Source organism: Malaclemys terrapin, chromosome 2 (genome assembly GCF_027887155.1).
Source record: "Malaclemys terrapin pileata isolate rMalTer1 chromosome 2, rMalTer1.hap1, whole genome shotgun sequence".
In the NCBI taxonomy this organism is placed as follows: Eukaryota; Metazoa; Chordata; order Testudines; family Emydidae; genus Malaclemys; species Malaclemys terrapin.
This window is the reverse complement of record NC_071506.1, coordinates 65,541,932-65,556,315: the sequence shown is the minus strand read 5'-3', so window position 1 is coordinate 65,556,315 and position 14,384 is coordinate 65,541,932. Positions and strand designations below refer to the sequence as shown.

The following is a 14,384-nucleotide window of genomic DNA, read 5'->3' as shown; positions in this document are numbered from 1 at the left end:
AAGGGATGCTCTTCTCTGCATTTAGCCAGTCTTGCCTCTCTCTGAACTCTAGCCCTGCCACTAGCCGGAGTGGTATCCCTGACCTTACTCCTTCCTCTGGCCTTTCAGCATGGTAGGCCGCCTCAAGCCTGGCATGATGATGCCAAGAACGGTGACACTGGGTTCTGGGCCTGACTGAGATGGGCAATTCGCTCCCTGCATTATTGATGGCAGGCATCAAACCTGAGTGACATTGCAATCCCGTTCACCATGTTGCAACACCTCTTCACTCAAATTTGGCTTGGCCATCCCTTTGTCATTTTGTGGGCCCTCTCAAACAGGGGCCCTGGGGCAAACTGCCCCTTCCCCTTCCCCCTCCTCCCATCTCTGGCAGCCCTGCTTAATTACATAATCACATACTCATTTTTGGATAAATTGGTCAAATGTAGGGGTTTTTTTCATGGGAACAGCAGAAGCTGCATCCTTGAAACCAGGGTGATACCCCAGCCAAATTTCACATCCCTGCTTCAAAGCATGGAGTTTCCATAGTTATAAGATTTTTTTTTAACACTGGCAAAACAACATAGTTTACCCTTATCTTTATTCTCAGATGTGGCTCAACCATTTTTGCTAAAATTTTACAAAAAATTCAGCCTGAAGTGGACACCCAGCATAGAACATTTCAGCCTGAATGCTTAACATTTGACTAAGTTTTATAGGCAACTAAAAACAAGATCTTATAATGGATAGGGTGACCATATTTCCCAAAGGGAAAACGGGACACCACATGGGGCTTGCCTGAGCCCCGCTGCCCGGGGTTGACAGCCGGAGCGTCTCTCCCCCTCTCCCATGTGGGGCTTGCCCTAGCCTTTCCCTCCCAGGGTAGGGCTGACAGACCTAGCTCCAACACCCAGGGCTGGGGCTGAAGCCTGAGCCCCACTGCCCAGGTTTGACATAGCGAGCCTTCCACCACCACTCCACACAACCCTCCCCACCGCCCCCCATGTGGGGCTCACCCCAGCCTTTTCCCCCTCCCCCCAGCACAGGTATGACAACCCTAGCCCCACCACCCAGGGCTGGGGCTGACAGCCCAAGGTCTGACATCTGATGTCGTCACTCCCTCTGCCCACCCCCCAAAATCTTTTCCTCTGCTTTGGCAAAACTGCATTTGTCCCATTTGCTTTTGTGACAAATGCACGCTTTTGCCAAAAATGTCAGGACATCCTGGATAGGGCTTAAAAAGGGGACTGTCCCAACCAAAACGAGATATATGGTCACCCTAATAATGGAACGTTTTGGGGCAACATTAACAAAGGGTGGTGCTATCAGTTCTGCCTATAATCATTGGGGAAAAATATAAGCGATTATGTTAAGATTATTCTATTCAGATTTAAACTTGCTGCTTTATTACTGTTTCTAGAGTACGATGAAGTGGAATTTGACATTCATAGTGGAATGTCATTCCAATCTGCCAGATCAGTTTACCTAGACACTTGATAAATTAATTTATACATAGACCTGTCCTTCCGTTATTAAGGAAATGTAGCTAATTAAAAGTAATGGATTGATTGCCATGCAGATTGACGCCCTTCTTTTATTGTCTGAATGAGTAGAATGTTGGGAGCCGCAGTATAGGATTCCTCATGCCATCTTGCCAATATGCCTCAACCCTGATCCGGAAGGACTACAGTTTATACATTTAAAAAAAAAAAGAAAGAACAAGGAGTACTTATGGCACCTTGGAGACTAACAAATTGATTTGGGCATAAGCTTTCATGGGCTAAAACCCACTTCATCAGATGCATGCAGTGGAAAATACAGTAGGAAGATATATATAGAGAGAGAAAACATGAAAAAATGCGGGTTGCCATACCAACTATAACGAGACAGCCCACCTTAATTGATTAATCAGCAGCAGGAGGAAAAAAACTTTTGTAGTGATAATCAGGATGACCTATTTGAAACCGTTGACAAGAAGGTGTGAGTAACAGAAGGGGGAAAATTAGCATGGGAAAATAGTTTTTAGTTTGTGTAATGACCCATCCACTCCCAGTCTTTATTCAAGCCTAATTTAATGGTGTCTAGTTTGCAAATTAATTCCAGTTCTTCAGTTTCTCGTTGGAGTCTGTTTCTGAAGTTTTTTTTGTTGAAGAATTGCGACTTTTAGGTCTGTAATTGAGTGTTCAGGGAGGTTGAAGTGTGCTCTGACTGGTTTTTGAATGTTATCATTCTTGACGTCTGATTTGTGTCCATTTATTCTTTTACGTAGACACTATCCAGTTTGGCCAATGTACATGGCAGAGGGGCATTGCTGGCACATGATGGCATATATTACATTCGTAGATGTGCAGGTGAACGAGTCCCTGATGGTGTGGCTGATGTGATTAGGTCCTATGATGGTGTCCCTTGAATAGGGACAGAGTTGGCAATGGGCTTTGTTGCAAGGATAGGTTCCTGGGTTAGTGTTTTTGTTGTGTGGTGTATGGTTGCTGGTGAGTATTTGCTTCAGATTGCGGAGCTGTCTGTAAGCGAGGACTGGCCTGTCTCCCAAGTTCCGTGAGAGTGAGGGATCGTCCTTCTGGATAGGTTGTAGATCCTTGATGATGCGCTGGAGAGGTTTTAGTTAGGGGCTGAAGGTGGCGGCTAGTGGCGTTCTGTTACTTTCTTTGTTGGGCCTGTCCTGTAGTAGGTGACTTCTGGGTATTCTTCCTGCTCTCAATTTGTTTGTTCACTTCAGCAGGTGGGTATTGTAGTTTTAAGAACGCTTGATAGAAATCTTGTAGGTGTTTGTCTCTGTCTGAGGGGTTGGAGCAAATGTGGTTGTATCTTAGAGCTTGGCTGTAGACAATGGATCGTGTGATGTGGTCTGGATGAAAGCTGGAGGCATGTAGGTAAGTATAGCAGTCAGTAGGTTTTCGGTATAGGGTGGTATTTATGTGACCATCGCTTATTAGCACTATAGTGTCCACGAAGTGGATCTCTTGTGTGGACTGGTTCAGGCTGAGGTTGATGGTGGGATGGAAATTGTTGAAGTCATGGTGGAATTCCTCAAGGGCTTCTTTTCCCTGGGTCCAGATGATGAAGATGTCATCAATGTAGCGCAAGTAGAGTAGGGGCGTTAGGGGATGAGAGCTGAGGAAGCGTTGTTCTAAGTCAGCCATAAAAATGTTGGCATACTGTGGGGCCATGTGGGTACCCATAGCAGTGCCGCTGACTTGAAGGTATATATTGTCCCCAAATGTGAAATAGTTGTGGGTGAGAACAAAGTCCTTCACACTTAAGTCTTGAGCATTGTTAATTCCTTGCTGTCTCACGTGAGACTGCCAAAAACTTCGCCTACTTTGTTGGAGATTTTAAGGAAGGCACCAGTTCAATAGGAATTTGACTGAGACCGCTAATTCATTCAACCTTATAGCTGTTGGTACTTGGTCTGTATTTGATCCAATGATCAGTATAAATAGCAAACTGTATATTCCATTACTAATTCCCTGAGCCATCCAACCACCATTCTTCTCTGTCATTTTCTGCTTTTAGCCATGAACATTTTCATAGTCTGATACTTGACCAAGTTCCTGATGGGATTTCTGTATGGCAGCAATTAAAGCATCTATTGGCTGAAATGCCAGTGGCAGAAATATTGTGATATAATATATGAACTGGTAACACCTTTGATTATAAGACTCCCAGCTACACTATTGACAGGTCTAGTATCCTTTAAACAGAAGAGAGATTCATTTGAGAATCCCACTTGATTTATTTGACACAAAATGAATACGAACAATAAATTGCATGATGTTAAAACCTTAATTCCAATGAAATTCTGGTGAGAACTTCAAATGCTGCCACAAAAAGCTGAAGTACATAGATAATAGTACATAGATAATAGTAGTTGAAACATAAGCAATAATGTTAAAGAATCTGACATCTGCCTTTGAATTGCTTAGTCTGGTATCTGGGGGCAAGAATATGTGGATTATAAAATTCTAAACAGTTACATAATAGTGCAACTGCAAAATATGTTCTAGTGACTGAGCATCTGAGATGTGACCGTCAGCTTGCATCCCTAATCAGACTTGAGATACTATAACTTTTTAGACAAGGCTCTAAAAAACTGTTCAAGGTAACTCAGCAAGAATAAGCAGCAACAAATATACTTGTAACATTCTGTCATCAAGCTTTTATGTAACACAGATTCATAGGCTCCAGAGCAGCCTTATAGACTTACTCAATAATGCCTAGCAGTTGAATAGTAAATACCTCAACTGCTTGATGCTCACCATGTTATATAATGTGTATTAATTTTGTCAGCAAAGCAATTCTGATGCCTTTTTGGAAATAGCTTAATTCTATTTTAACATAGTTAAAATAGATCTTATTACAGTATAAAATAAATATACAACATATCTAAGATCACATACGCAGATTTGTTTGATTATAACAGGCAATAGCTACATGTTGTTGTTGATTCAAAACTCCTCTTCAGTTTTTCACTCTCCAAGTCTTCCTTCTTTGCACTTAACTGACATATTCAAATGAATTTGCTGAAAAACCTTTCATTTGCAGGTAAGGTGTGTGGGATGTAAGTGTCAAAAGCGGGTTTTATTAATTGCATGAGTTTTTGATTTGGAGCTTTCAATATAAGCCAGTCGTGGGCAACCTGCGGCCCACGGGCTGCACGCAGCCTGTCAGGGTAATCCGCTGGCGGGCCGCCCAGACAGTTTGTTTACATTTGTACGGCCGTCTGCAGCTCCCAGTGGCTGCAGTTCGCCATTCCTGGCCGATGGGAGCTGCGAGAATCGGCAGCCAGCATGTTCCTGCGGCCCACACCACTTCCCGCAGTTCCCATTGGCCAGAAATGGCAAACTGCGGCCACTGGAAGCTGCAGGTGGCCATGCAAATGTAAACAAACTGTCTTGTGGCCCACCAGCAGATTACCCTGACGGGCCTCAGGTTGCCCACCACTGGTATAAGCTATAATCCATGTCTGATTACTGACAAATTTGAGTAATGTTCTCTCTCGCTTTCTCTGTCCCCAGCATCTTTGCACATTTCATGCCACTCAAATATCTTAAACCAGAATGATTTTTCTTCCATTTTAGAAAATACTTTCATAATTTTCATCAAGACTGTCTCAAGCTCTGTGTTTTACCAGCTGTTGGCACCAGAAAGATATTTTTATTCTTCCAAGAATTTCAGATCTGTTTTCCTCCTGCATTGCATCCCCAGTTCTCCTAGCTTCCACTACTTGTTAAGGATTATGGGCCAAATTTATCATGTTGTAACCACGTTGACTTAAATGGAGTTCAATTTTGGACTCAGGTTTTATTCGATCGTGATCAGAAAAAATACACCTCTACCCCGATATAACGCTGTCCTCAGGAGCCAAAAAATCTTACCACGTTATAGGTGAAACCGCGTTCTATCGAACTTGCTTTGATCCGCTGGAGTGCACAGCTCCGCCCCCCCAGGAGCACTGCTTTACCGCGTTATATCTGAATTTGTGTTATATCGGGTCGCGTTATATCTGGGTAGAGGTGTATCTGTAGATAGAAGGGGAAAATTACCTAACGCTTAACGCTCTTCATCACTTCCTAATCCCTGCTACTTCATTTAGTACCAAATTATAGCTGGTCCTGTGCTAGAGGAGGAGAGTGCACCTCTTTCTTCCCAAGGCAGGTGAATCTTTTAAGAAAAATAAATGGACCTGCAGTGTGGTGTTAGAAAAGCTACTTGTACTTTGGTCTCTAAAGACCACAGAACCTACACTAAATAATGTGTTGTTTATATATGGTTCAACACATTTTATTAGGCAGTAATATATAGCAGGAATCTCGATTGTGCATGCACAGTCCATTCCATCATCTTAGTACTGAAGCATGAGTGGAGGAAGAGTTGTGCTAGAGGTGATCTAATTAAACCTCCAGGAAATATTCCATTATAAACACCTATTTCTACATTACAGATTTCCTTAAAATGATGTCAAGTGAAATTTTTGTATATTGTCAATGGGTAAATTAAGTTAAGTTTGAAGGGAATTGGGTGGGTACTTCTTAAAATTAGACAAGTATAAAAGTATTACTTGGGTTAGCTGTAGAATCATAGAAATGTAGGACTGGAAGGGACCTGTGCTGAGGCAGAACCAGTTATACCAAACGGGTGTTTGGCTAACCTGTTAAAAACCTCCAATGATGGGGATTCCACAACCTGTGTCGGTAACCTATTCCAGTACTTAACTATCCTTCTAATTAGCTTTTCATAATATCTAACCTAAATCTCCCTTGCAGTAGATTAAGTCTGTTACTTCTTGTTCTACCTTCAGTGGACCTGGAGAACAATTGATCACCATGCTCTTTATAACAGCCCTTAACATATTTGAAGACTGTTTTCAGGTCCCACCGCCCCTCAGTCTTCGTTTCTCAAGACTAAACAGTTCCAGTTTTATTAACCTTTCCTCATAGGTCCAGTTTTCTAAACCTTTTATCATTTTTGTTGCACTCCTCTGGACTCTCTCTCTATTTTGCCCACATCTCTGCTAAAGTGAGGCCCCCAGAACTGGACACTGTACTCCAGCTGAGACCTCACCCATGCTGAATAGAGCAGGAGAATAACCTCCCATGTCTTACACATGACAGTCCTGTTAACACACCCCAGAATGATATTAGCTTTTTTCACAACTGCATCACATTGTTGACTCATTCAGTCTGTGATCCAGTATAACCCCCAGATCCTTTTCAGCAGTACTACCGCCATGCCAGTTATTCCCCATTCTGTATATGGGCATTTGATTTTTCCTTCCTAAGTGTAGTGCTTTGCACTTGTCTTTATTGAATTTCATCTTGGTGATTTCAGACCAATTCTCCAATTTGTCAAGGTCATTTTTAATTCTAATCCTGTCTTCCAAAGTGCAAGCAGCCACCCCCAGCTTGGAGTTACCTGCAAATTTTGTAAGCATACTCTCAAGTCATTAATAAAAATATTGACTAGTACTGGACCCATCATAAATCCCTGTGGACCACACTAGATCTGTCCCTCCAGTTTGAGAGTAAACCACTGATAACTACTCCTTCAATACAGTGTTTCAATCAGTTTTGCATCCACCTTATGGTAATTTCATCTAGACTACATTTCCCTTTTTGCTTTTGAGAACGTCACGTGGGACTGTGTCAAAAGCCTTACTAAAATCAAGATATATTACATCTACTGCTTTTCCCCTGTCCATTTGTCTAGCAACCCTGTCAAGGGAGGAAATTAGGTTGGTTTGGTATGATTTGTTCTTGACAATTGGCTATTTCTTATAACCCAATTATCCTCTACATGCTTACAAATTGATTGTTTAATAATTTGTTCCAGTATCTTTCCAGGTATTGAAGTTAGGCTGACTGGTCTATAATTCCCCAGGTTGTCTTTGTTCCCCCTTTTAAAGATAGGTACTATATTTACCCTTGTTCAGTCTTCTGGGACCTCACTGATCCTCCATGAGTTCTCAAAAATAATCACTAATGGTTCCGAGATTGCTTCAGCTAGTTCCTAAGGTGAATTTCATCAGGCCCTGCTTACTTGAATATATCTAGCATATCTAAATATTTTTTAACCTGTTATTTCCCTATTTTAGCTTGTGTTCCTTCCCCTTGTAGTTAATATTGTTTAAAGTATCTTATCACAATTTACCTTTAATGAAGACTGAAGCAAACTATGCATTAAACACCTCAGCCTTCTTGTTGTCATCCATTAGCTCTCCTTTCCTGCTAAGTAGAGGGCATAGTACATATATGTTATGTATGTGGAAGTGGTTTCCATGTGATACATTTCAGAACTATTTTATAAATTTGTTTAAACTGTGTCTTTGCTCCCCTCACTTATCTTCCATCTCCCTGGACTTAATCTTATATCACAAACCCTTACTCAGCTTTAAATAGCTTTTATTTTTTTTAAATATTAACCTTCCAGCCAAATGATTTCTCTTCCTTTCCTGCAAAATTACACCCTGGAGAGGCAAGATTTAGTCCTAGGCCAGTAACAACTTTTCTCTCCATAAAAAATGTGATCTTTCAGCCCTGCAGAGTTAGAAGCAGAAGTTTTATATCATTGGAAAGGAGAAACTATCAGCTTCTAGCATTCTTCCTGCCCTTGAAAATCTATTTTAGGTCACTGTCAGATGGTTTGTGGCTTATGATCTTTGGCTTCCTCTGACCCCTTTACACTGTGGACTCATTGTAACAAAGGAATTTGGTTTTCCAGATGGAGGGATATGAAAGGGCCTTACAAGGCCAGATTCTTAACTTGTGTAAATCTGCATAGTTCTGTTGATTTTGAACAGTGATGCCAGTTGACACAAGCTGAGAATCTGGATCATTATGTTTCAAATCGCACGCACAATGTATCACATTGTGATATAAAAGTTTTCTCAACCCTGGACAACATGCATGTTTTAGAACTCATGGCTTAACCTCTTCTGAGCAATATGCCCATGTCAAACTCATGCGGATAAACCATCATGTATTCCCTACATATTTTGTGCGTGTGTGTGTGTGTGTAGATACACATATTATATATAAGTAGTAGAATACTCCACATTAGAAAAAATGATTTTATGCTGTCCTTAGATTTTTTTTTTTTTTTTTTTTTTTATGTTCTAATGATGTTAGTTTCCAGTCTTACAAAATTTGCATCTCATCACTCAAGGATGTATAAATAGCTCTTAATTTCTAATACAAAACAGTTTAGTTTGTAGTATACAAATTTACATTTCTTCATATGTTTAGTGCCTTTTTAAAAAATCATGGAATTTCTCAAGCACTAAATGGATGGGTTGCACACATGAAGAAAATGTGCTGCTAAGGGCCAGTTAAATTCAGATTTGGCTATTTGCATTTACAAACATTTTAATTAGGGTTACCATCCGTCCGATTTTTCCCGGACATGTCCGGCTTTTCGGCAATCAAACCCCCGTCCAGGGGGAATTGCCAAAAAGCCGAACATGTCCGGGAAAAATACCGGACGGGAACTTCCTCTCCCGTGGCTGCTCTGCTCCTCCCCTGACTCAGACTTCAGCTCTGTTTAAGAGCCAAGCTGCCCGAGCCAGCGCTACCGGCTTCGGGCAGCCCCCTTGCCTCCGGACCCCGAGCCGCCGGCCGGGCACTTCCCTTCCCGGGCTCCAGTTGCTCTGCTCCGGCGGCTGGGGTCCGGAGGCATGGGGGCTGCCCGAAGCTGGTAGTGCTGGCTTGGGCAGCTTGGCTCTTAAACAGAGTCGAAGTCTGAGTGAGGGGAGGAGCACAGCAGCTGGAACCTGGGAGGGGAAGTGCCCGGCCGGGGGTGCAGGGTCCGGAGGCATAGGGGCTGCCCGAAGCCCGAGCGCTACTGGCTTCATGGTTTGCCGGGCAGCCTCCAGACCCTGCGCCCCCAGCCGGGCACTTCCCCTCCCGGGCTCCAGCTGCTCTGCTCCTCCCCTGACTCAGACTTCAGCTCTGTTTAAGAGCCAAGCTGCCCGAGCCAGCGCTACCAGCTTGGGGCAGCCCCGTGCCTCCGGACCCCGAGCCGCCGGCCGGGCACTTCCCTTCCCAGGCTCCAGCTGCTCTGCTCTGGCGGCGCAGGGTCCGGAGGCAAGGGGGCTGCCTGAAGCCGGTAGCGCTGGCTCAGGCAGCTTGGCTCTTAAACAGAGCAGAAGAGTCAGGGGAGGAGCAGAGCAGCTGGAGACCGGGAGGGAAAGTGCCCGGCCGGGGGTGCAGGGTCCGGAGGCATAGGGGCTGCCCGAAGCCCGAGTGCTACTGGCTTCACTGGTTTGCCGGGCAGCCTCCAGACCCTGCGTCCCCGGCTGGGCACTTCCCCTCTCGGGCTCCAGCTGTGCTGGGGAAGCGCCGGCCGGGGGCGCAGGGTCTGAAGGCTGCCCGGCAAACCGTGTTGCCGGTAGTGCTCGGGCAGCCCTTTTCGCGTGGCTGGGAGGGAGGAGGGGGAGTTAGGGCGGGGACTTTGGGGAACGGGCGGAGTTGGGGCGAGGAAGGGGCGGGGTTGGGGCGGGGCCGGGTGGGAAAGGGGCAGGGCCAGGGCCTAAATTACAATAGATTTACCTATCCCTATACTAATCCGCATTCTTGTGTGTAAAATGCCAAATTCAGAGGTGACTTAAATGGTGGGTGTAAATTAAATATCAGTAAATCAGCATAAATAATATCCTGAGAGGGTGAAGAGACTGAGAAAGGTTGTAGCAGGCACAGTCAACAGGGTGTATGAAAGCATAAACTGAAGCACTTCGGGCCAACTGCCAATGTATAATTTACATAACCACTTACATTATCTCCAAATATGGCCCAAAAGGTACAATGAATAAAATTAAAATCGTGCACATGTTGTTTCATGCTCTAGTATTAACATACACAAAAATGTTGTTTTATGATCCTCTCTCCATATATATAAAATTATGCAACTGTATTAGCCTTCCCTTTTATAGTAGTGATGTGCATTAAATTAGGGATGTAAAATGTTTACCGGTTAACCTGTAAGCATTAGTTTTACCGGTTAACCCACCTTAACCATTAATCCCAGCGCCAGCCCCGGCCCTTTAATCTGTTAACCATTTAAATGAAATATTTTTTATTGTTTAAACAGTTAACTTTTTAAACAATATTTATATCCCTACATGAAATAGTCCTGTATATAAAAAATAATGTACAAGAAATCTCATGTATGGAGAAAATGTTCTTGTGTAACTAAAATGCACATATATAAAATCTTATCCATATATTAATGCAAACAATTTTGACACTTTTCAATACTCAAGTCAATTAGTATACAGTGCATGATACTGGTTTCAGATAGAAAAGAAAGATAAGAAATGTTCTAGAATGCATCTTTTCAGTTGTGCTTTCTTTCAGTAACACCTATACTTCAATCCTTTAGCCTCACACCTGAAATTGTCAGTACACCTTCTTCCCCAGAAGAAGAGGATAAATCCATTCTTAATGCAACTGTTCTGATTGATGACTCCATTGCAACAACTAAAATTCAGATTAGGCTAGCGGATGGAAGCCGTTTGATACAAAGATTCAATCAAACACACAGGTAAACTAATGCCATAGAGATACAAGTAACCACGCTTCTTTCAGTAAGATTGTTTTGTATCTAGTAGATAGAAAAGGAACTAAACTAGCAGCTGGCATATAAAAAGGCAAGAATGATGGTAAAACAGGTAAAGTGTATAAGCAGGTTATTAATTATGAACGTTTGCAGTAGAGGAACACTAGATGTAGAATAACACTTTTCGAGGTGATCAGATTCAGGCATTTGGTAACTGTTAAATTTATATAACTTTCATCATGCATACTCGTATTCTGGCTTTTTAGTTTGGATATAGCTTTGAGAAGCACTTTTGTTTGGCTGGTTGATGTGTGGTGTTAAGCAATTGCTTATCCGTTCTAAGGGTGCATTTGTTCCAAGTTTGGCAATGTTATGCTGTTGTCACATTTCCTGCTCTACATTTATGTGAGAGCTATGATGGGCAGAGTGAGACAGTTTTGGCTGTGGTGCAATCAGTGAGCAGAGGGACTAACAATGCTAGGGCTCTTTATTTTAGCAGACATTAATAGTACAACCTCTCTTCTTTCCCAGTATTTGGTGAGAGCAAGTTGGCTGAAGCTCAGTCCAATTAAAATAATGGTGATGCTGGCAGGTTGGGAATAGAGCTGTGCAGGAAACAAATTTCCTGTCCTGTTAAAATTGTTGAGGTTTCAAAAACACTTCCATTCTGCATATGGACAAAACAGTGACATTTTAGGTAGTTGGAAAGAGCCGGAAAGAGATGCACTCCAGAATAGTCAATGCCTGGTGCATAGGGCACTCACCTGGGGTGTGGGAGTGCATGCTGTATTTGCAGTATTCAAATTTTTTACCTTTACTGGTGTTGGCAGCTGATTCCTGTATAAATTAAATCATTAGTAATTTTCAGTGTTTATATAATACCATTATATTTATTCCAACAGGATTATGGATATTCGAGACTTTATTATCCAGTCCCATCCTGCATTTGCAGCAGCTGACTTTGTTCTTGTGACTACATTTCCAAATAAAGAGCTAACAGATGAAAGTCTGACACTACAAGAAGCAGATATACTTAACACTGTGATTCTTCAACAACTAAAGTAATCTTGCACCTGTCAGTGCAATATAGCTTTTGGGGATAGGTATTGTGCCAAACTGTCATACAAGGATGCTTCCAGTGGTGCAGAGGGAGGGAATCAAATCAACATCTTCTTTCACTTGTACAGATCAGTTTTTTGTTTTTATTTCTGTTCTGTCTTCCAATGATAGCATATTTGAATCAGATTTTAGAGTGTTTTTACAGTTTTAAAACTAAGCTTGTATAAATTGATACGTTCCAAAACTCAGCAAAAACTAATAAGCTACTTGAGAAACACAGCTATCACTTTATTATTCAGATATTTTTAGGGCAGAAAAGCAGTTTTTTCAGGGAGTCCGTGTCTTTTTACACACTTGGTAAGTCTTGCACTAAGGAAATGATTTATGCTGCAGTGACAAACAGCCTTTTGAACACTTAACTCAGTAGGTTGAGATATGTTTATTTCCCTTAGCACATAGATTTTCAAGTATTCTCTTTGTAAGTTGACATGTGTACATGCCCTAATATGATTTTAAAATATTCTGTTTGTAGTGTTTTGTTGGTGCAGTATAATTATTTTATGTAATTAACCTATAAATATTTTCCTGTAAATTATCCTATAACCTTCACTATGAATGGATCAGTAACAAAGGAAAAACAAATCTCAGCCTTTTCTGATTATATTTAATATTGTTCTCACTCATATTTAATATTTTTCTCACTCATGCTCCAGTTGTAATTCTCATGTTGGAAAGAATTTACTTGAAACAGAAATAGTAGAGAGTAATAGCAACCAATGGACAAACATCAAGCTCCACATTTTCAAAAGAAATGGCTTGATGATCACATTCAAACACCCATGTTCAATTGAGACCTATGCAGATACACAATTCCATGCGTAAGCAGTTATTTAGGTGCCCAAATAACATTTGTGTGCACAAACACAAGACTTCTTTATGCAGTCACTTGAATACACAAAAGAAGATGTGCAGTTGTGCATGCAGTTTTGTACCTCGACTTTAGCTCTTCATAGTTTGTATTTTGGCCAAAAGAGTTATATTTTTAAAGTAGTGCAATGGGGATTTAGTTATGCAATTTTCTTTATTCTCACTGGCAGCTGCGTGATTAAACCATGGCAATTATTTGAAAATATATTTTTTTTCAAAGAGTTTAATCCTGCATTCTGCTGAGCAGATAGAATAGTGTGAAATAGAAAATGGGCTCCTGTACTTACACAGCCACAGATATTCTAAATCTGCATACTGTGTGTCAAAAGAGAGGATCAAACCTTAGATGAGGCGAATGGGCTGCATCCCATGTGCCAATATGTATAGAATGTTATCTTTAATATTATTTCCCAAAAACTTGAAAACTTAATTCACTATACTTAGCTCACCCTTGGTCAGTAGAATTTATTTTAAATTCTTACCTCAAAGCAGACATTTCCAACTATAACTAATTTTCAATCATTTGCAAGAATATATGAGGTCAAATGGTTTGTAAGACAAATATCTGCATGATTTAAACAATCACAAATACAAATACATTGTGTGTGCTAATCAATAAAGAAAAGACTTTAAGCTAAAAATGTCCCAGACAACTTTTTCATATTCTATTATTCTCTTTTATGTTGTGACAAAGAAGCAGTTGTTTGTGTGTTTTGCATGGTGAGTGTTGTGTATGTGAGGTGAGGGAGGAAGGAAATATATGTTTAAAACAATTATTTTAAATACTAGACCTAAATACTTGGTACATAAAATATAGATTTCCAAGTCAGAGTTCTGATATGGTTCTGAACCACTCCAAACTTTGGGCATGTTTGGATTCAAGGATTAGCTTCACGTCCATCCTTAATAAAATATAAGCAGTGCACAGGTAATAACAAATTAAACAGCTTACTTTGATGCATAAGGAACAGTGGTTGCATAAAAGAAATAGGTTTTCATTTTTCAGGGTTGTTCAAAGACCTAACTACATGTTGTCACCCTTTCTTTATTTTAAATAGCCAGTGAACTTCTAATGTAAGAGCTTTGTAACATCTGGGTACAAGTCTTTACTTCACGATTAAAGAGCTCAGAGAAAATACAACATGCATTTGTATTTATTAATTATATCTTTGGAGGTATTCAGGCAGCAGTTTTTAAACTTTTTGAGCTGACACCCCCTCTTCCCCCCCCACCCCCCCGAGTTACAATTTTTGATTGCGACTCCCAACCCAGGCAAAAATAGACACAATACCTGCCCATCCCCCCTAAGGTTTTCAGGCTGGGGGAAGGTGCATGCAATGGTCTCTGGT

At 41.4% G+C, this 14,384-nt stretch overlaps 1 protein-coding gene across 4 annotated transcripts in view; it reads left to right on the top strand.

Moving 5' to 3' along the window:
* The window catches only part of UBXN2B (UBX domain protein 2B), a 31,515-nt gene extending 17,624 nt beyond the window's left edge, over positions 1–13,891 (top strand). Inside the window, exons 8-9 of one of the 4 annotated variants that reach the window (XM_054018036.1) lie at positions 10,873–11,034; positions 11,952–13,887. In XM_054018036.1, the coding sequence (XP_053874011.1) occupies positions 10,873–11,034; positions 11,952–12,114 (325 nt within the window). In that variant the 3' untranslated portion in view covers positions 12,115–13,887. Of the gene's footprint in view, positions 1–10,872; positions 11,035–11,951 lie in introns of all 4 variants that reach the window. The other 3 variants (XM_054018037.1, XM_054018039.1, XM_054018038.1) reach the window with 3 other exon arrangements.
* Positions 13,892–14,384: the final 493 nt, after the last annotated feature.